Genomic DNA, 21,667 nt, shown 5'->3' with positions numbered 1-21,667 from the left:
TTTCTTAAATATTTTGAGATACAAATAAGGAAGGAAGGAAATAAGATAAAGCTGATGGGAATGATAAAAGCCAATTAAAAGTCTTCCTGTTCCTTTCCAGTGTGGCATGCAGAGATGTTACAAGAAAGTGCAATAGATTTAATGATTTCAGCTGTTGGAGTGTGAAAATAATGGAGGAATTTTCTGCAATGTTTTCTGTAAAATCGGGAAAAACTAGTCTTACAAGCCAACTCTACACCATCCAAATAAAGCTGCTAATCCAAGTGCACTTTTCTTGCTTTAGGTACCACGTCTTACTGTGGTTTTACTATTACAGTTTATTCACTAGCCAATACATTTTAGACGTTTGAACCACAGTTGTAAACATGGTAGGGATCTGTAGTTTTTTGTTCAACAGTGAGATAAGAAAATATGCCTGGCCAACTCTAAAGACTCTTTTTTCAGCCAAAGAAAACTGATGTCATTCAGTTTGGGTCAAAGCTGTCCATTTGTTTTAGGGGGAAAAAACCTGAAATTGTTCTCACAATTTGTGAGTGTTTCTCAAAGAGAGGAGCTTTATTTTTTTGCCTTCTTTTAATTTTAAAGTATTGAAACTGGGAAGGTAAAAATGAGCTTAATTAGTTTCTGAAATTGAAGATCTGAACGGACATATCTTTGAATTGCACCAGTTAGATGTGAGGAGTCATAACTATTTGTAGCCAAAACAGATTAAATCTACAGTCTTACCAGACCACACAATTAAGTCAAATCTAACCCTTATAGTCAGTTACAATTTCAGGCCACAGTTCTGCTGGATCGTGAAAAAGCAATACGTGGAAATCACATGCATGAGAACATCTTGAAAAGTATTCAACGTGGCCAGAATGGAAAGCTGAGAAAACTGATGGATACAAGATTATCCCAAAACCTATGAATTTTGCCTGGATTGATTTTCTTTACATTCTTTTGCTTACAGTATTTTTCCCTTTTTTACATGTTTAAAATTCTTGTGATTCTATCTTATCAACATGGTTTTTTCTTTCACACTGTAATGATAGGTCCGAATAATGAAAACATTGTAAAAAATATGTAAGTGATACTTTTCCCAAATGAATCTTCAAATCTAAGCAATGGAACCTTTATTAAGAAGCAAAATGTAGTTTTTATTTTACAGTTGGTAGGCAAATTTCCACATGAGGGAGACCTTTCTCTGCATAAATCAGCAGTCTTGGATCGAGGTAGATAATTGTAAGCATAGTAATTATAGACAAAAATATGTGGAGATAAAAAGTCATGTGGTGATTTGAAAGTTAGATTTAGAACAGTACTGATGGTAATTACAACAATTTAATTGACTTTTAATTTTTCTTACTCTTTAGCGTGTGCGCGTTTTGTGTTGTACAACGTTGAGTAGCCAAGATACTGAGGCATGGGAGAATGTCTTCTATTACTTGTGTGTGAAAATGCCTGCATGATTGTACAGTTATATTAGCAGCAAACGGATATCCATGTGTGTAGGGAGGAAAAAACTAAACCATATCGTAACCACAAGTGAAAGCGTTATGTTCTATATCTGTTCCAAAAGAATAGAATTTAATGTCATTTGTTTTTGTAGAAGCCAGTTCCTTCATCGGCAGTAATTAGGTCAGATCAGCCTCTGGCTAGCACTGCATTCAACACAGAAAGCTAATGGGTATGTTCTGAAGTGCTTATGAAAATCTTAATGGGGTAAGGTACCAAACTTGTCTACTAAGCTTTATATTGGTTTCCTGGAGCCTTCTGAATTAAATTGGGGTTGGATTAAATTACTTACTATCTTCCAACTAAAACTTATTCTATGATTCTAAGAAATTGATGTTCACATTTTTATTCTAAAAACCAGATCTTGGAATGGAAAAGTAACCTGGGTAAAGACGTCTTTTCTGTTTCTGCACCTGTGTATAATAGGCATAAAACATTGAACAGGAAAAACTCTTTCCTGACACTATTCAAAGGCTGTGACGTGGAGTACCCCAATAAAACAGAGAACACTTCTGCTTTGCAGACATGAGCTGGCAACCTTGACACTTCCAGAAACAATCACATATATGAAACCATGCCAAAATATCTGACAAAATCCAGCTTATTCTAGAGTTGCTAGTCTTATGCTTCCCCTGAATTAAATTTCAAAACTATGAAAGCCTGAGTTTATTCCAACCCAACTTTAAGTATTCACTGTAATAAATGAGGAAGTAATTTGTAGGTTTTGTCTGTAACAAACAGACACCTTTTAAAGTAAGTGTTATATCTTCTTGAAATTTCACTGTGTTTAGAATTATTATTTTCTTGTATTAAAAATTCAAATTGAACTTTGGCTTCACAACAAAAGATTCACAGGAAAGGGAAAAGGTAAAATCAGAGACTCAGGAGAGGGTGCCTATCCACTTGCCACTAAGCAAGTAGATAACAGTCGCTTTCTCTCTCTGTTGCTTCACCATAAAGGTTAGAGTGGTTTGAGCATGTGGCTGGGTTACAAGATGGCTAAGTGATGGCCTCAGCAGCCACTGCTGCCTGCTTGTCTGACATTGGTCCAGAATGATGGCTCTGTCTGGATTGCCTACAAGCCATGTGGTAATTTTTACACAAATGGCAAAAACAGTCTGAGTAAGAGGTTTAAACTTTGTGAGATGTAGTGGCTATTAGTTGTTACTCTTCTCTCTGAAAAAATGAAACTATATCCAAATACTTTTGGAGGTAGTGCAAGGTAGTTAAATTGAGATTCCTGGAGGGATTTTCCAGAAGCATAACAGCTGTTTGCATGATAAATTATTACTAATAGGGGCTAGAGAGGCTAGACATCAGCTGGTTGTGTGGTACCCACGTCGGAGGAAAAGGAAGGAAAGCAGTTAGATGGAAGGATGAAGTGGAAGAAGGGTGTTTGACAATAGTTGTAGAAGGGTTGAAGTGGATGTCAGAGGCAGATAGCAGGAAAAGGACTAACTTGATGGATACTGATTTGTGAAAGGCTGGTTAAATGTTTTTCATTGTTTTATGAATTAGAAACAAGACATGCTTTTCTATGAATAAATTATGTTCTTACTTGCAAGCCAAAGAACATGAAACTATGAACTATCTTGTTACTTGAGAACTTGACTTCTTCCTGACATCTGGGGATTAATATTTTTTTCACCACTATTTTCTTCGTTAATATCTTTTAAATAATGGATTTTCGTGGTGGAAGGAAAGAAGTTTTTGGGGAAGTTCAGTTTGTGGGGCACGTGTTGGAAATCCTGTATAGCTAATCATCACTGGTCTGTGTAAAAAGTGCAGATGATACTAAAGATGTGGTCCCAAACAACCGTCAATCTATTTTAGACCTCATTAAGACAGATGAAGACAAATTAAGTAAACGAATTGGAAGTAAGTGGTTGCCTAGAAACCAAGAATCATGACCTAATTTTGTTCAGTATTGATTAACAGAGAATAGACTCAACCAATACTTGCTTGCTTTGTACTCGTGATGAATTGAAAAGGTTAAGAATCTCAATGTTAAGAGAATCAAGGAGTAAAATTATTGAGAAAAAAATTGTGAATGAAAAGTTGTATGTCTTTGAGATTCAATTCGCCAAAATCCCACAATTTCACAACTTAAAAATATTTGTGAAAAATTCTGAATAAGAACCAATCTGCTCACCAGTAAAAACAGCAATTAAAAATAAACAAAACAGAAGTGTGTGGTCAGAAGTAGGAAATAGTCATAAAATGAGGAATTTTAAAGTGTTAAAAAATATAAAGAAGGCTAAGCAAAGCAAAGAAAAATGGATATGGAAAATGGAAAAGCATTGTAGCAAATAATATGTATAACTTAATGTGTTAAGAATAAATACCACTTGTGTTACAGACCTTTCAGTGGATGGAAATGCTAATATGGCAAATGATAAATAACCAAGGCAATTTTAAATTCAGTTCCTCTTCTGCATTTACAAAGAAGCAAGTGATGCAATCATGTCTTATGAGAACAATGGGGTACTTTCCAGTCTATTAAGAGAGGAGCACATTAAGCAATACCTACTAAGAATAATCATTGTGGCATGGGTATGGTTGGATAACTTGTACCCTACAAACAGACAAGAATTAGCGATGAGGAAGTTTTTCCCAGTGCTGTTAATTTTGGCATAACTGGGCATATGCCATTGTGCTAAAACCCTGCTAATGAGTTATAGCCTTCAAAAACCAAATAGGTCACTATTGGTCACATAGTTTAAAATCCAACTTCAGTGAAAAAGCAGGAAGTCATTAATATGGTTCTGTTGCTGAAGAACTAAGCGTGAGTATATTTTATCCAGTGCAAATGATTTTATGAAAAACAAGATTTTTCAGACAAGCCTGATGTAATCATTTATGACAATCACAAGCCTGTTGATTTATATATTTGGTTTAGTGCTGCATATTTTCATTTAAAATAACACTATATGGTGTCAATAGAGGATATATAAAATGGATTAAGAACAGCTAATTGTTGAGAGTACTTGTTGGCATAGAATTACCACTGAACAGGGTACAGTGGTCTGAGTGTTTCAGGCATTAAACAGGACTATAAAAATTTAAAATAATAATATAAAATCATTGGTGACAGAATTTGCAAGGAATTGACCAAAAAAAACCAGTTACAATGAATTGTTTAGATTGTTTGAAAGCTCTTGGCATTCTGATGTTGTATTGATGGGCAAAGGAAGATGTAGCATCCTGTAGCAACCAAAATGTAGGTTAAAACTAAGGCTTAGAGGACTGTGTTCTGTAAATTCCTGACTTCTGAAAGTATCTAGAGCCTAGTTACAGTAGCCAGTTCAATCAGAATTGTTAGGAGACTGTAGCAAGAAATGGTTAGGCACCCGCATGATGGATGAACACAAAAATACTGTGTAAGAGCAAGTTACTTCTGTATAACATAGTAGAAAAATGGGCACATTGCACAGAAATTTGATGTCCTGATTTTTAACTGGGGTTAGTAAGCCTTGTTATTCCGAATAAACACAGGTGGTTTTAGATGTAGAATAAAGTTAAGCTGTGGAACTCCTTGCCAAGGATATTATAGAGGTGGTTGTTTTAAATGTGTTCAAAATAATTCTCAACACAATGCAGTCTTAGAAGATAAGCCATTGGAGGCTATTTAAAATATAAAACCCTTTTCATCATTAGAAAAGACCTTGCAAAGTAGGGGGTGGAAGTAAGAAGAATATCCAAGATTTTAACATATATTATATGTATTATAGCCCTATTCACGTTTCTTTTAGGCATCTGCTTGTAGTCACTGCTGGAGATAGGATACTGTGTCAAAGCAACCTGCTGCTTCATCTGGTCTGAAAATTGGAGAAAGAGCAGAAGATGACTTTTAGTTTATAGGTATCACCATTACATATTAAGATTCCTGTATGCCTTGAGGGCAAGAGAAGTTAGATAGAAATAGATTCAGTCTAATCGATAGAAAAATAACGTGATTTCTGGGTTGAAATGCAGTTAATCTGGTTTTTTAGGAGAAAAGGTAAGGGGTGTGATACTTACGTAACATAAATTTAGTGTACAAGTGTAAGCTTGATGTGGTCAAAAATTATGTGTATGATTATATGTATGTAGAGGTATGATCTGTAAAGAAATAAAAACAGCCAAACCCCACCTTCAGTTTTTACAGAAGACTAAATGGTGATCACTGAGAAAACACAGAGAACTGGCTAAAGAATTCCAAGATTCGTCTAAGATCACAGGAAAAGAGGTTTTCATTATAGGGAAAAAATTTTTGTGTACCAGAGAAAAATCTAATTCGTTCAATCATATAACTGTCTCTTAAAGACTTTCTCCTGGACAGAAGGAGATATGCTATGAAACCATTCATAGACTTCAAGGCAGAAAAGTCAGCCTCAGCTGTACCTGGGTTCTTCAAAAGCATGTCTAAAAGCCTGAGCATTGTAAATTCTCAAATTGTAAAAAGTGCTCAGGCTGAAATGGCAGGAGTTACGTTTACTAATCAAGTATTATCTTCTTAATGGGTAAATACCCACTGATAACTACAAGGGCATTGTCAAGGTGTGCAGAGGGTTGGTTTAAATGGCAGAAGCTCAGCTTTAATTGAAATTGGCCAGACATGTCGAAACTACAAGCAAGGTTCAAGTTACTTCTTCAGATACATAAACAGCAAGCAGAAACAGAAAAAAAAAAAAAAAAAAAAAAAAAAAAAAAAAAAACACGAAACTGGCCAGCTATTAAACAGGAGAGGTGAATCAGTCGCCAACAGCTCTGAAAAGGTAGAGGTTCTCAACAGTTTCTTCACCTCTGTGCTTACTAGTACTACTGGGCCCCAATTGTCAGGAACAAAAACCCAGGCTGATGCAAACGCAGATCTGCTGCCAGTGAAGGCAGAGTTGATGTGTGAGCTGTTGCTGGAGCTTGACCCCTGTGACTCGAGGGGCTCTGATGATATCCCCCCAAGGGGTCAAGACAGGTGGATCATGTCATTGTGAGGCCACTCTCCGTAATCTTTGAAAAGTCGTGATCAAAGAATATCCCAGAAGACTGGCAGAAAGCTCATGTCACCCCCACCTACAAGAAGAGCTTAAAGGAGGAACCAGGAAAATTTGGAGCCATCCATCTTACTTCAGTCCCTGGGAAAGTTAAGGAATAAATCCTCCTGGGGGCTATCACATGTCAGGTGAAGCACCTGACTGGGAAAAGCCAGCATGGATTCCCCAAGGGAAAATTTGACAAACCCAGTTGCTTTCTACAGCACAGTACCCTGTTTAGTTGCTGTTGGGTGAGTGGTGGACATTGCTTGGCCGGATTTCTCCAAGACTCTCAGAGTTGCTTCCCACAGCCTCCTCCTGGAGAAGCTCTTGTGTTATGGCCTGGATGAAGGGTCTGTAGTGGGGGTGGGCACCTGGCTGAGCCAGTGGAGTGGTCAATCCCTGCTCTTCAAACCGACAGCCTGGCACTAGGGGCGTCCCCAGGGATTGATACTGGGCCCACCACTGTTTATTTTCCAAAATGATCTAGAAGATGGGATCAAGGTATCCTAGTGAAATTTTGCAAGAGTAGCAAACTGTGTGGGGAAGTGGACACTTGGGAATGGAGATCCACCCTGCAGAAAGACCTGGATAAGCTGGAATAGCTTATGGGCTAATGAGAACAGTGTGAAGTTCAGCGAGGACAAGTGTAGGGTTTTGTGCCTGGGAAAGCACAATGCAGGAGTGCAGCACAGGCTGGGATGTGCCCAGCTTGGGAGCAGCTCTGTGGGAAGGGGCCTGGCGCTCCTGGTGGGCTCAGCTCCGTCTGAGTGACCTGAGCGCTCCTGCAGCCCAGAAAGGGAGCAGATCCTGGGGGCTCCAACAAGGGCTTCCCCAGCAGGGATGAATTCCTTTCCCACCCCACACAGTGCTTGCCAGGCCACACCTGGAATAAATACTGTGCTCCGTTTTGGCCCCTGGTGCACAGCACTGGTGTGGACAGGCTGGAGAGGGTCTGGAGCAGAGCCACAGAGGCAATCCCAGGGCTGGGAAGCCTGGAAAGAGAGGAATGGCTGAGGGAACTGGGTTTGTTCAGCCTTGAGGGCCTTGAAGGATTGAGGGAGACTTTATCCCCATGTTACAGTCTTTAAAGCTACAGAGAAAATGGAGGTTTACAAGGAATCTCATGGGAAGGAGGAGGGGTAATGGGTAGAAGTTAGTCCTGGAGACATTCCAATTAGACACAACAGGAAAATTTTTCTCAATGATAACAATTGGCAGTTGGAATATCTCCTCAGGGAAGTGTGGATTCTGCAGCTTTGGACACTTTTAAGATCCAGCTGGATGTAGTGCTGGGTTGGCTTGTCTAGATCACATTTTTGCAAAATAATGTTGGCCCAAATGATCCTTGATCACCTTCCAGTCTGGTGTTATATGATTCTTAAGTATCTTGAAATAAGAAGATAACTGACAAGGATCCAAGACACAGATTGTTTCCGTAGCTGTTTCTTCTTAGTTTGGAATAGGTGACAGGGTAGCTTTGTGTTCTCAATTTTTTTTGTTTCTGCTGTTCCACACTTGAAGCAGAGACTGCAACTATCTATCTCAAAACCAAGAGGAAAAGAGACAATTCAAGCTGCTTTGACTGCTTTCTGGGCTGGAGGAACCTCAGAGAGTAGAAATTCTGCTTGCCTGATACATGTATTTCATTAATTTGAGCTCAGTTCTCAAACTCAGCACATTGTTTGGTAAGTTGCACAGGTGTGATTCCTTAGGCCACTGTAGAATGCTTTTCCAAATAAATCCCTGATATGTATGTTAGAGTAGCATTTGTTTAGTTATCAGTAAAGTTCCTAAAATACTAAAAATTATTATTGAAACATTTTTATTAGTGTTGCTAGCCCACACCTGTAACAAAAATCATGCTTCTCTAGATTACTTACTCATGATGACAAAGATGTTTCATTTGGTGATATAGTTTTCCCATACAGATTTAATTAAAGTAGAAAGTGGCATCAGAAATATAAAAATACTGCTGACTTCATTAAAAAGAACTTTCCGTTTGTGCAGAAGGGCTATATTAGGAACATAGAATTTAACATAAAAATAAATGATTAATTCAGGCATCAGCAGAATTGGAAATCTCAGAAGCAAAACTTCAGATTCAGGAGAATAAATCTCTCAATCATTTCCACTGCTGAATCTCACTAAGGATTTATCCCAGAGCTTAGTAGCTAACTTGTATGATATTACCTAATTTTGAGGCATTACTTACTTTATATTGGCTTTTTGTCTTCTTATACACGCTAGGTATCCTCAGAGGAGAGATTTTGGCGAAGGAAGGTTATTCCATTTGTTTTATAAAACAAAACACTATTTATTAAATATTGCTGTATGCCATAAAATTAAAAAACAAACAAGGTATCTTAGAAAATATGATACTTAATTTTCTTTCACAGACTTAATGAAGAATTACCTTCATTTTAAAGAAAGTACAAGATAATATAATTTTGTTCTTGATATTTAATTAGATTTGGCTGTTACATGGTTTTATCAATAACTGGATGGTACCATGAGTTCAGACTAGTAATTTCTGAAGCAGATCTGAATGTTTGAAAACTTTCTGTACATCACTTGAAAACTGATACCTCAGTGTAAGCAACAGCACACCTTGGAATAATACATGATTTCTGGATATATCTTTAATGCATAATAATATTTCTGTGTCACTTTTAATCAGATTGTATTAGGTCCTGTATTGCAAATACAGGTTGAGTGTGAAGGTTACCAGTTCCTTTCCCTCTTTTCCTAAGTCCTGGTTATGTCTTCTGCAATTTCACCTCTGTGAACCCTCTGTGCTTTGTTGTGGCTACTTTTACCTTGAAATGTTTTATGTTTGTAAGTGTTTCTTTAATGACAAAAAATGAAGAAATGAACCTAAACAACCACTTGATTTTTCCTCAAGCACAAAGTATAATTCCTATATGTGTAATCTGTGTTTATTAACAGCATTTTATAACTATAATTTTGCAAATTTAAATATAGACCTCAGGGTTTGTTGTTTCAAATTATTTAGTTATTTAATTTTTCAGAGAATAAGGAGCTACTGAGCTCAATGAGAGCCATTGTTGAAGGAGCTGAAAAATCTATGGTACTATGGTAACCTACCTAACAGCTAAAAATTTTTGTCTTACTCTTCCTGACTATTTTTTGTCTAAAGCATTTTACAGAATAACAGATATAGAATTTCAGGATAACAAGGACAAGAACATTCCCCTCTACATATAAAAAACTGAGACCTACAGAAGGTATTTTGGCAATTATTAAACAGTCTTAGAGTTTTGAAAATGTAAACGTGGATTCCTATCTCCATATGCTGTAGTTATTGCAAATTATATCATCTCCTCTTTATTTAGAGAAGCAATATTTAAGTGTCATAAATAATTTCATTTTGAGGGGAAAAAAAGGAATAATGTTCAGCCAGAAAAGCAGAAGATTCTTGGAGTGATTAGAGGAGATTTGAATATGAATAGGGAGAGATCAGTAAAGTGATGATAAAATTTCTGTTCATGGGAAGAACTTTATAGGTATAACTCTTTACCAGAAAACACAAATATGAATGCATTTTTTATTATATGCACAATAATGTCAAACTAAGGGTCAGTATCTCATATCTGTCATACCAAGAGGCATATAAAGTACTAGAGCAATTTTCATATGGCAAAAGCAACAATATTCAAGGGATTTTTTGTTGTCCCTTGCAATTTAAATGACCAAAATGCACAAAAGGAATTACTATGAAAACAATTATTTTACATGCTCTCTCAACACACACCAATATGTGTTCAAGTCCATCCCTGTTTGAGCAAATGCTCTGATGATTAAAGATGAAAAGTAAAATAAATTCTACCTCTTTTCTAATTCATTACTTTTGGCACTGAATTTTCTTATAACAAAGAAGGTAATGAGCTTAGGTGAATATAAGAGCTTTGGTGAAGGGTGTGGCCCCCCTTTGCTGAGCATTTCAGTCAGTAATGCCATTAGTTTCACTGATCTTAGGAACTGGTGCTGTTGGGGCTGCAAGTGAGGGACTAGATTGTCAGTCTTGGGGGGGAAAAGGAAAGAAGTCCCTGACATGGAGAGAAATATTATCTATTTTAAATATTTAACAGGGACACAATTATTTACCTACACTAGGAAACAAAGGGTGCAAAATACATTTTGGTTTTAATTATACATGCACAGTGCACTGAGACTTTATTTCTACTAAAGGAAATAAGGGATACTGTCTAGATAATCTTTTCTACAACACAGAGCTATGTGCATCAACTTACTGTAACTCATGATCTACGGTTTGTGTCTTAGGTTTAAGATCTAGAAAAATTGTTCCGTTTGTTCCCTTGCAGATTGTTTCTTCTGCAATAACAGAGAATTCCCTCCTCAGTTGCTGCCAGGAAATTCACCACTGAGAGCACAAGAGGGACAAGCTGCACTTCCACAGTTCTGGTTTATCTTGCTGTAGCCTGAGCAGGTTAGCCACTGTTATTATAGGCTGCCCAACTTCAGCTCTGTGATTGTGGCCTGAAGGGATAAAATGGCTCATTTGCTATAGATCCTACTCTGAGCTGTGTGAGGTTAAAGCATTCCAGGGGGATCTCAGAGATTTTCGGCTATATATCTGCAGCAAGTTTTTACCAAACTGCATATTCTTAGAGGTATGTGATCAGGGTAAATCTATCTTCATGAGAACAGCTGAAAGGACATTTCAAAACAAATTTTTTCTCTTCTATGTTTCAATCTTACTCTAATGGATGGCTATCAGAAATCATTAATTATTGAAGTAATATGTATAATACTTTGCTTTGTTTTCAGAGCCAGCCAAAATAATTCAGCTGAAATTTTCCTCACCAAAATCAGCCTGGGCAATATATACAGCATGGAGAGCTTCAGCTCAAACTGTTACAGTTTGGCAAATTTAAAAGAAATTGGAACAGGTTATTATAAAATAGGAATTGTTGGGCAACCTAAATTGCAGGCAGGTCTACAAACCCAAACTGTAGTTTACCACATGTAGAAAGTAACTTCTAAGTACAAGATGACAATTCATAAAAGATAAGAGTTTCTTGGAATGGTTTATCAAACTTGGTATGGGCCAAAATGTTTTAATATTTTTCATTAGAGCTTTGGACGTCAATAGCATTTTTTTTTCTTTAACATTTATTTAATCAGATTTCTTTCTGTAATTTAGATGGTGGTCTATCCTTAAGACTTGACTGAAATATTAATGGAGAATTTTTTTTTAATTTAAATTCTGACATATTCCTTTACATAAATATAACATATTTTCTTACACAATGGTCAGATTTAGAATTTAGTTTTACTCTAACATGCATAAGATGTGTTTTCAGATGGCTTTTGGATGGAAATGAATTTTTAGCAGGGATTCACCAATCACAGGTCTACTAAAAGCCAGGGGAGCTTTGTTAAGGGAGCTTGTATTAATAGAATAATTGAACTCTGACGGCCACCAAATATTTAAATGTCTCCTACAGTAACTTTTTTATAACTTTAAAAAGAGAAAATATCCATCTGTTAGGAATAGATTTGTTTCAGCCATCCTATTATTTAATCAATATGTGTTGTACACCTCTATGTTCTCATTTAGACCTGAAATATCATACTGTGGGAACAGTTGCAAAGGAAAAGCAAGGCAGTTATTTTAAACAATGGTATATTCAAAGATTGGCATCAAAGCCAGAATTGTCAGTTACTGGTGAGAACTACTGACAAGGCTGCTGATGCAGATGGAATGGGCTAGATATCCATGTGGCTGCTTCTCTGTGCCTAACACTTGGAGATGTGGATAAAAGGATGTCAGGCTGACGTGCAAATGTAGATGTCACAGACTAGAAAAGAGCAAAGGGCAAGAGAATAACTTGCTAAATGATGATGTGTCTATGCTTCATTGGAAGATGTGTTGAAACTAAAAGTAAGATGACAATTGTGTGGGTAGTAACTGTAGGTGTAAATAAGGTTACTGTAATCTTCAGGTTCAGCATTAATTCTTCCTTGATAATGAAATCTGACATATTTTAACTTTTGAAAGTGGAAGCATGAAAAGATATCACCAAGAAAATGAACGAGAGTAAATGAAGTATTGGTAAGAAAACTGTTTGTAAACGGGATGTAACTAACAGATTGAAGTTAAAAATATTTATTGCTATGGGACAATGGAGGAAGGGAATACAACTTGATTGAAACACTTGTTTTGTTTCCAGATATATTATAAGATCTTTAATCTTATTTATCCTAGTGTAATGTAATACATCTAAAAACCTTCTCCAGTTGTCCCAGGGACACTGAACCATAACAGTTCTGGGTTGTCCAGTGTGATTAAAGAAAGGTAAAAATAGTTCTGTTCCTGCTGCCAAAACTCTTGCTGAGATTTATTGATGGAATTTGTGGTGCCAAGAATGCCATGCCAAGTGTTCTGCTGGAGGAAAGCAAGTGGCCTCACTTGAGTTGTTTTGTAGAATGGTTTCTCAGGTTGGTCACAGCACATAAAAAAAAAAATTCTGAAATATGGTTTTTTTCTTTGTTGGACTCCCTTAGTAATGTCCCTCTTCTACATATTTGTCTGATGGATGCATATTTTTAATTTCTTCTGCAGTTCTTGCTATTTCATAGGATAGATAGTTACACTGTTAATTAAAGCAAAGTTGTATGATTTACTTGGTGCATGAATCATGAATTTCCAAGGACTCTTTTATTCTAGAGCAAGCTCTTTGACTTAGTTGTCCTGTTCTGTGTTATAAGGAGATTACAGTTTAATGGTGTCTTTTCAAAAATCAGATTTTGGTTAACCTGTCATTTGGCACTGTGTTTTAGTACCACGATTATAGTTGCTATATAGATTATTTTTTTCAGACAGAAATGCTAAAATTATGAATAGTTACACTTCTGTATTACCATTGCATTACAAAGTATCACTGAAACTATGATTCTACCATGCTTCAGAAATGTGGAGATGTTAATAAGCAATTATGAAAGATTTCTGTTAGGTGCTCACGGTATAAATATTTCTTCATGATACTGACATGTGAGTACCTGTAAAATATGAGTGCTCCGCTCTGCTTTTCAGAATGTACACAATGATTTCCCAGATATATTTGAAGAGCCAGCTCACTTTTTCAGTGTAAGCAATAGTAATAGCCTTTCAGTCTGTTACACCATGTGCATGTGTTTGTGCTATGACTTGAGAAATTACCCTTGCAGTTTTTCCTGTTGGTTTGGCTGAACTAAACAATGCTTTGTTTGGAGTGAAGCAGGATAGCAGGTGCCAGAGGCATGATCCCACTCCTATTTTAGTCAGTAAGAATTTTACTACAGAACTGAGGCTGAATAAGGCCTTTTGTGTGAAAAAAATTCAGTCCTGGTAAGTAGCTTCTTATCCTATAGTTAAGAAAACTTCTCATAAAGATGCTGCATATCAGAAGTTATTTATAAATACAGGCTTTAATAATATGCAAGCCAGGCATGCAAATCTGGATTTTTTTCAAATCTGCATGAGAACATTTAAATCTATGAGCTCTGACTTCCTATGCCTCAAACATCTCTGTAACAAAAGAAGGTAGCGTGTCCTGAACAGAATGCAATGCAAATACTACTGCACTTCCCAGTGTGCTAAATGGAATGTTTAATGGCCGTTTGGGCAATCCTGCAGCACTGTGCCATGTAGACAGTCCTGACACAGGCACAGATCCCATGGGGAAAAGAAAGGAGGTGGTCATATAATTGAAGACTATGTCTTAAAGCACAGTCACCAATGGGTGTAATTATGGTTGAACATAATTATGCACCTCCTAACCTTATGCACCTTAATTACAGCACCTCCTAACTCTGCATGCTTGCCTTGAAACTCAGTCTGGTGTAACTGTGCTGGCCCACGAAATGCACTGTGGTTGTATCAGCTGTGACCCTCTTACAGCTAAAGACAGTTACTTGACTAATGCAAGCATCAGTGGGTTTTCTCTATCTCTGTAACTTTTTAAAACTAGTTAGTGAAGAAATCTGGCAGTAGACTGTGAAGAAAGTAAAGCTGTTAGTGAAGGCTTTGGATGCTTTGTTTTTCTGGGGAATGAGAGCTATTTGGGAGGGCTCTGGGTAGCAGCTGGGGAGCCTAGGAATCTTGGAAACATCTTGAAGTGTCTAGAGCAGACAGCATGATTTTGGAAACTGTCCAAACTGTGTGTTGGAGCAAAACAGAGTGCCTAGCAGCTACAGTACCTCCTGACAGGGTCACATGCATGACAATTCCCTCCACATGGGTGATCTTCACCACTCTTGCCCCTATCTACCTCTCCTTCTGGGAAAAAGCCTGAATCTTGTCTGAAATGAACCATGATAAAATGTGTCACATGCACAAATGTCTCAAGGGTGCTCTATTGTGAAGAAGCTGTCCAGCCAGTTAGGTCTATGTAGTCATGAGGAAAGAAGAGAAGGGTTCCACCCACAGCAATGTTTTGCCCTTAATGGAAGAGCTTGGCCTAACTTCACACTCATTTGAAAGCATTTAACAGCAGTAGGCAGGGAGATGGACTATGACAAATCCATCTGGATGATAGAATCTTTTGTCTCAGTGGTATTTTGCTGAAGAATAACAGCAACTTTGGAGCTCAGTGTCTTTACAAAAAACTCCTGCACTGAATAAGTAGGAAAAAATTACTTGACATCTTAAAAGGTCCTGAAAATCCAGATGCATTAGAAACAGCTGTACAACACATAGCTTAAAGCAACACACTTCCCCCCACCCTGTACCCACCTATATGTAGCCAACAAAGTGAAAGTTTACTGTGCTACCTTACATCACTGTTGATGGGGATAGGAGGGACAAAGACACTTTATTTGCTCTGCTGTGTAGTGACCAGACTGTGCTTAAGTAACAAGGCACTCCAAAGGGAACAGATTGGGGGGCATGAACTCACTAACAAGAAGGACTTGCACAAAAGACATCCCCAGGGACACAGCTTCGTTTTAGAGGTTCTATCTGGAGCTTGTCTCTGCTGCCCAGCCCTACCCAAAAGCAGCCTGAAAGACCATTATGGGATGAACAGAGGTAATTTTTTTTTTTTTAATAACAAATATGTGTTTAGAGATTGTCAATATCCACTAGTAAGCCAATAAATCTACAAAATTTTGGTTACTATCTTGCCCTAACTTTCTTCAGGGTGTTCATCAGTTCCTTCTGAAAGTGTCTTTTTCTGCTAAATAACTACAGCCAAAAACTTTCAGGCTGTATCCAGCCAAATGTCAATGTTGTTAGAAGCAGTGATAATTATGCAAGGAGTCACTTCACTGGTCACTGAAGGTGAGTTCTGTATTCAATCTGAATACAAGCGGGCTATTGTGGAAGAAGTGAAGAAGCATAAAACTGTACCAAATTCCAAAATTCCCTTCTGACTCTCCATAGTTAAAAATGTTGCTGGAAATAGTAAGACACCTTTGAAGGCTTTTGCCATGTTGTAGAAACCGGTGCAGATCACAGTGTACTAACTAATGCACTCGCTGCCTGGATGAAAGACTTGTGCACAGGGACTGGGTAGCACTGCTCTGACGAGCATTTCTTTGACTATGTATTTCGTTCAGACCGTTGCAGTGTAATAAGAAACACTGTATTTAGATTTTTCCACAAGTTTTCTTTCTCTCTATGGTCTCAAATTTTGTTCCTATAATGACTTTTTTCCCTCCCCCTCTTCTGCAAATTTCATTGAGCCATCTCTGGGAGCTTCTCTTCACGTTAGTGCCCTTTCTTTTGATGCTGAATTAATTAAGGATGAAACTGGAACAGTGACTCATAGCAAAGAAGCAGAGTTCCTTATTAGTAATAAGCAAAGAAGGCCACAGGAACCCACTGCTTCCCGGCTCCAACAATGCCTTCCTTTTGTGTATCATTACTACATTGATTATGTTAACTGATGCCTCTTTAGACACTAATTGTTATATTGATGAGTCTGAATTGGATGGTTTCACTATTCGGGAGCTTTTGAGGATGCAATCTCCAAAAAGGTGAAAGTGTTAATTATATTGGTAATTACTTTAAAGCTCTAATCCTACTTTAACCAGTGTCCATTCCCATGGTAACAGTAGCAGGTACCACAGTATTCAGCCGAGCACCACTCACAGCTCTTGGCTATGTTAGCAGTGGCTGAGGTTGGAAGGACAACTACAAATTGTGCATACAGATGTTCCAGGATTCCATAGATTTCTCTTCCACAGACCTAACAAAACATACCAAAAAAAAAAAAAAAAAAAAAAAAAAAAAAAAGCTATGCCAGAATTTAGGGGTTTTTTTTATGAGTTATGTTGGCTTTTAAAATTCTTTGCTTTTACCCTTAGGTGAGCTGGCAGGTCTTCTAGAGGCTGGTCTGCAGCCAGAGTCCTCGGGGGAAATTCTGTCTGACTCAGCAACTGTCTTTTTTCCTGCAGCCTCCTGGGCTGAGAACAACAGCTTTGCCACTTCCTGACTCTTGAGCCTTGTCTACTAGGCAAATTTCAAGAAGGAAATTCCCACCAGTGCTTTGAGCGTGTCTGAAATTGCAAATGGACTGTATTTAGAATGGTTTATGTCACTAACTTAACAGTCAATATTAAACTTACTTAGGCTGCCATCAGCTACAGAAACTTCCTAGATACTTCAGCTTTTAGTATGCAATTGTGATGTTTTCCTGAATGTTTTAAATGCAAATTATTAACATTTTCTGTATGAAGTAACACAGATTCCAGGCTGTGGTAGTTGACAATTCACTATGCTCAGCAAAGCCAAGCATGACATTTCTGTGCCCTAGAGTGAAAGTTCTGAAGTGATCTGAGTGGAGTTGTGAGCAAGAGAAAATAATAAAGTATCTTGCTTTTTGCCTCGGTGAGCTTCAGAGCTCAAAACCAGCTCCAACAAAAGAACTTCAACAATGCTCTTTCAACAACTCACTTCAAGAGAGAGTGTTTGGCTTTACAGACAGGTTCCTCCACAGGGTTTTTAAAATTACATCATAATTCAATAAGGATCATAAAAATTCTGTAGTACAAATTCCTTTCCAGTGATTCTGGAAGTATTAACATTCAGAAATATTTTTTTCCTGATACTAGCACTGGTACATTTTAAAAAAAAATTCTTTGTTAGAGAATAGATTTCTTTTTATTTTAGCTAAATAAAGTTTATTTAATTCTGCAATTCATACTAAATTTCACTTTTAAGCAAATCTGCTGCTTACAGTGAGATTATACCTATTCTGTTTACTTAAATAAGAACAATACGGAAATCAGAAATAATAATATGTGGTGCCTTAAGATTTAAGGAGGAACTGGATGGTCATAAATTTTGAAGATCAGGGCACTTATTTACTTCTATTCAAATATAGTACCTTAAATATTTGTGTTTGTTTTAGTTACTTCCTTTTATTCTTGTCATAGCTTTTATGCCAAGAATCAGTTTTCTAATTTTACGTACCTGAAGTAAGTGAGAATTAATATTTGGGCATGTTTTATCTTCCCTAATTTCAAGCAAAGAAAGACTAATTTAAGTTTATAAGACTTTTTCATGCTAAGAGATAATTTAAAAGTGATACTGTTCTATACTTGGCAAATCCCTTAATGTGCTAGCAAAGGAAAAAATTCCAAGTGATGGATCTACCTGAAGAAGGGAAAGGGAATGGAAAAAGAAAAGGAAAGGAAAGGAAAAGTTGCTTTTGAGAAAAAAGAGTTTTTCATGGCTAGCAAACTTGAGAGCCAGGGAATGAAAAAGAATTCTTGGCAATGACATTCATATAGTGCTGTTGTTAGTTACTGACAAGTGTCATGGTTACTAATCACAACTAGTCCCTGTACTGGGGTGGTGAGCATGGTGGTGCTGGGTTCACAGTTGGACACTTTGAACCCTAGTGATTCTGTTTTCCTTGAGTCCTTCTAGGTACACAAACCAACCGTGTTATTGAGTATCAGAATTTGATAGAGTGTTTACACAAAGGCAGCAGTGTGAGACATCTTGTGCCATCCTCTTGTCCTCATTTGGCTTATGATTATTTTAGATGTCCTCATACCTGGGGTTAAAGGCCCATCACACTTCTCCTGTGTTTTCTGTGTGGTTGCACATTAGCTACAAATTGCTTTGTCATATGCAACATGTCTGTGACAAATATTCCAGCTCCATAGGAATTGGAATAAAGCAGAGGAGGTAATCTCATTCTCTTGTCTCTGTCATAGTGCTTTAAAGACAACTTCTAGGAAGACAAACCTGGGAAAACCCATTCTTTGTAATCTCTTCTGCCTCTGAGCAGACAGCTATACAGGCAGAGAAGTCTCCCAAGAAACTCAAGAGTTCTCTGCAGCTGTAAAATAAGCAGGCTAAATGAGAGCATATGATGTTGTTTTGCATCCTGGCAGAGAGATGGCTATCATCCTAATTGTTCTCATGGAGAAATTTAGTAGGTGAACTGGGGATAGAATACTCATAAACGTGTACAAATGAAATAGAAGAATTAAGGATGTTTAATTGCTTTCCACAGAAGTAACAATGATCTGAAACTGCAAAACTGAAAGAAAAGCCGTTCTATATATCCAATAGCATACTCTGCTCATCTTCAATTGTGTTCTGCAGAGCAGGCAAACAACTGGCATCTGGAGATGGAGAATCTAACACAGCAAGCCTGCAGATGGCTGGGTCAGAGGAAAGGATAGTTGATCTGGTTTGTTGGACACTTAAAATTTCCATGCAGAATATCTAATACTTTGACTACTTAATTCCAAGTGCCATTTATATTTGATAGTAAAACTCTTATAAAGCAGAACTAGAGGAGACAGACGGGAAAGAGCAGGAGGGAGAGCAGAGAGTGTAAACAGCAAATATGGATGTGCTTTAGTGGAGAGGAAAACCTGGAGAGGGTGGGAGAAGGTAAACATGTGCCGTTTGCACGTGATACAAATGGATCAGACTGGTACTTTGGAGAACAATTTCTTTATGCTGGCACTCATGTTTAAGCCCACTTTGCAGAAACAAAATGACAAATTCTCTCTGTTAGAATCCTGCTCCAGCTACGCTGCAGGTTGTTTCCCACTGAAACGTGCTTCCCATGTTTGGATTTGTCTTCATTTGTACCTTCAATAATGAGGCCTTGGGCTCTGCTGTGCTGACAACAATGCCATTCACCTGGGCTGCTCCTGACCTTGAGTTTGTCCCCATATACTTTTATTTATTCCCTTCATGTGTCCTTGGCTACGTGGCTTTTTGCACCTTTTAGGGGAAGCTATGCAACCACCTGTTCCTATTGGCTGGCTGAATTGGCAAAATGTTTCTGAAAGGCCTGAGGCTGGCTTACAGGGAAGAAAACAACAAAACACAAGCATATTGTGCCCTTCACCACCCCTGGGCAATGAAGCGCAGCATCAGAAGCTTTTGTAAGGCAGGTGGCATGCCAAAGTCCACGCGGGAACTGTGCCAACCCTGGGAGTTTTGAATGGCTAAAGAAAACACCTATGATCACTTTTGCTGTTCTTCTGGTAAGCTATTACCATAGTGTTTAGATGTCATGAGCCTGTAAGGGTAGAAACTTACCAGTTTATCAAGCTGAACTGCCTTTTGAATGGATTTATCTCTTCTTGTTCCCCTGCCAAGTCTAAGCAGTTTGTGGTTTGCCTGGGGCCTTCAGCAGCAAGGAGAGGAGCAGCATGGCAGCTCCGTTGCTGGCCAACAGTTGTGGGGGACTCGCTTCTCAGATCCCAGAAGCAGAAGTTTCGGCTGTTTGAGTCCCCATGCTGCCAGTCACACTCCACTGGTCACTGCCACCAGAGAGCCCTGAGGACCGAGCACCGCTGCAGCCCTGCACTGGGCGGCCCAGCTGCACCTGACAGCCGCATTTCCTGTGGCAGCTTAGCAGATATTGACACACAACCAACAACAGTTCAGTGACTTTGACAGGTTCCTCCCACACTGCAGCACCTATGATTTGTATTAAAATGGCGTACAAGTGCTGCAAATGCTAAACAAGGGAGGTTCCCTCTCACAGGTTGGGTACCATCCAAAACTGGAGGGATTGCTGCACTCCTGGTACCCGTGGTCTGTGGCAGACCAGGATAGAATTCAGAGCTTCTAAATCCTAGATTAACGAATTAACAAGATTAGCAAGATTATCCTTTCACTCTGAAAACAAGATTGAGAAAGATATTTTGATAACACCCAAAACTAGTTACATTAAATTGCCTGAACTGTACAACATTTAGATTTTATGGTTAAGGGGAAAACCAACCTAACTCACAACTCTGGTGGTAAAGTATAAAAGTGCCACCTTGATCACTCAGGTACAGACACATGTCAGTTGCAAGGCTGTTTGAAAGTTATACTACTGACATGTCTTTTATTTTTAATAGCTCCTGTGACATTATGAATGCTTTCATAATGAAAATAACTTGTTCCATGAAAGAGCAGATGTCCTAGTACTTAAATACATGCTGCTGCCATGCCAAAGTCTTCTGCTTAATGGCATTAGAAGCAGCAGTTTGTCTTGATCAACAGCTCTGCTAACATTCTAGGTAGCACAGAGAGTCAGAACAGGTGGATCTCCCATAAAAAAAGAGTTTTTATGGGCCAGGTTTTATATAATGTGCTGGGTGTGTGCAGTTCTGCAAAGCAACTTCCGGCATTGGGTACTTAGGCTTCTCTCCACATTTCTGTTATAAACTGACATTTATGATATGTCTATATGAAGAACTGTGTTACACCCAAGAAATACAGCTGTAGCCAGACCATTGTAATGAATTGTCTAAGGGCAAGAAAAAGTCACAGAAAAATCCTAAATTTATCATTGTCACAGAAATCTGTAAATCCAAAGGGGACTTCAGCTGATCTCTCACAAAAATCCAACCACACATTTTCCCTAGCTTCTCTTGCAGCAGAGGTGGACTTCTTCTATTCCTTCCTCTTCACACCTTTTCCAACAGACCAATTCCCTCCTTCTTTACAATATAGCCACCTGCAGCCTCTCTGTTTTTTGGGGTCTGCTGAGGATGAAGAAACAGAGTGCCCCTCTGCAACCAGATTCTTGCAGGTGTAACAACATTGCAGCAGATACACCTGTGCATGTCTGTGGGTGGTGTGAGGATGCTCACAGGCCAGGCTGGATGGGGCCTTGAGCAACCTGATCCAGTGGGTGGCATCTCTACCCACAGCA

The 21,667-nt window shown here is 38.2% G+C and overlaps 1 protein-coding gene across 3 annotated transcripts in view; it reads left to right on the top strand.

Annotated features, from left to right (window-relative positions):
- Positions 1-21,667, top strand: part of NLN (neurolysin) — a 95,621-nt gene that overhangs the window by 36,735 nt on the left and 37,219 nt on the right. The window contains exon 14 of one of the 3 annotated variants that reach the window (XM_088157200.1): positions 16,848-18,687. The exons of 1 other annotated variant lie outside the window; for it this stretch is intronic. In XM_088157200.1, coding sequence (XP_088013326.1) covers positions 16,848-16,975 — 128 coding nt within the window. In that variant the 3' untranslated portion in view covers positions 16,976-18,687. Of the gene's footprint in view, positions 1-100; positions 13,180-16,847; positions 18,688-21,667 lie in introns of those variants that run through there. One more of the 3 variants, XM_088157203.1, reaches the window with a different exon arrangement.

This window comes from Sturnus vulgaris, chromosome Z, assembly GCF_052056855.1.
Source record: "Sturnus vulgaris isolate bStuVul1 chromosome Z, bStuVul1.hap1, whole genome shotgun sequence".
Classification (NCBI taxonomy): domain Eukaryota; kingdom Metazoa; phylum Chordata; class Aves; order Passeriformes; family Sturnidae; genus Sturnus; species Sturnus vulgaris.
Note: the sequence above shows the minus strand (reverse complement) of the source record. Positions and strands in the feature narration are given on the sequence as shown.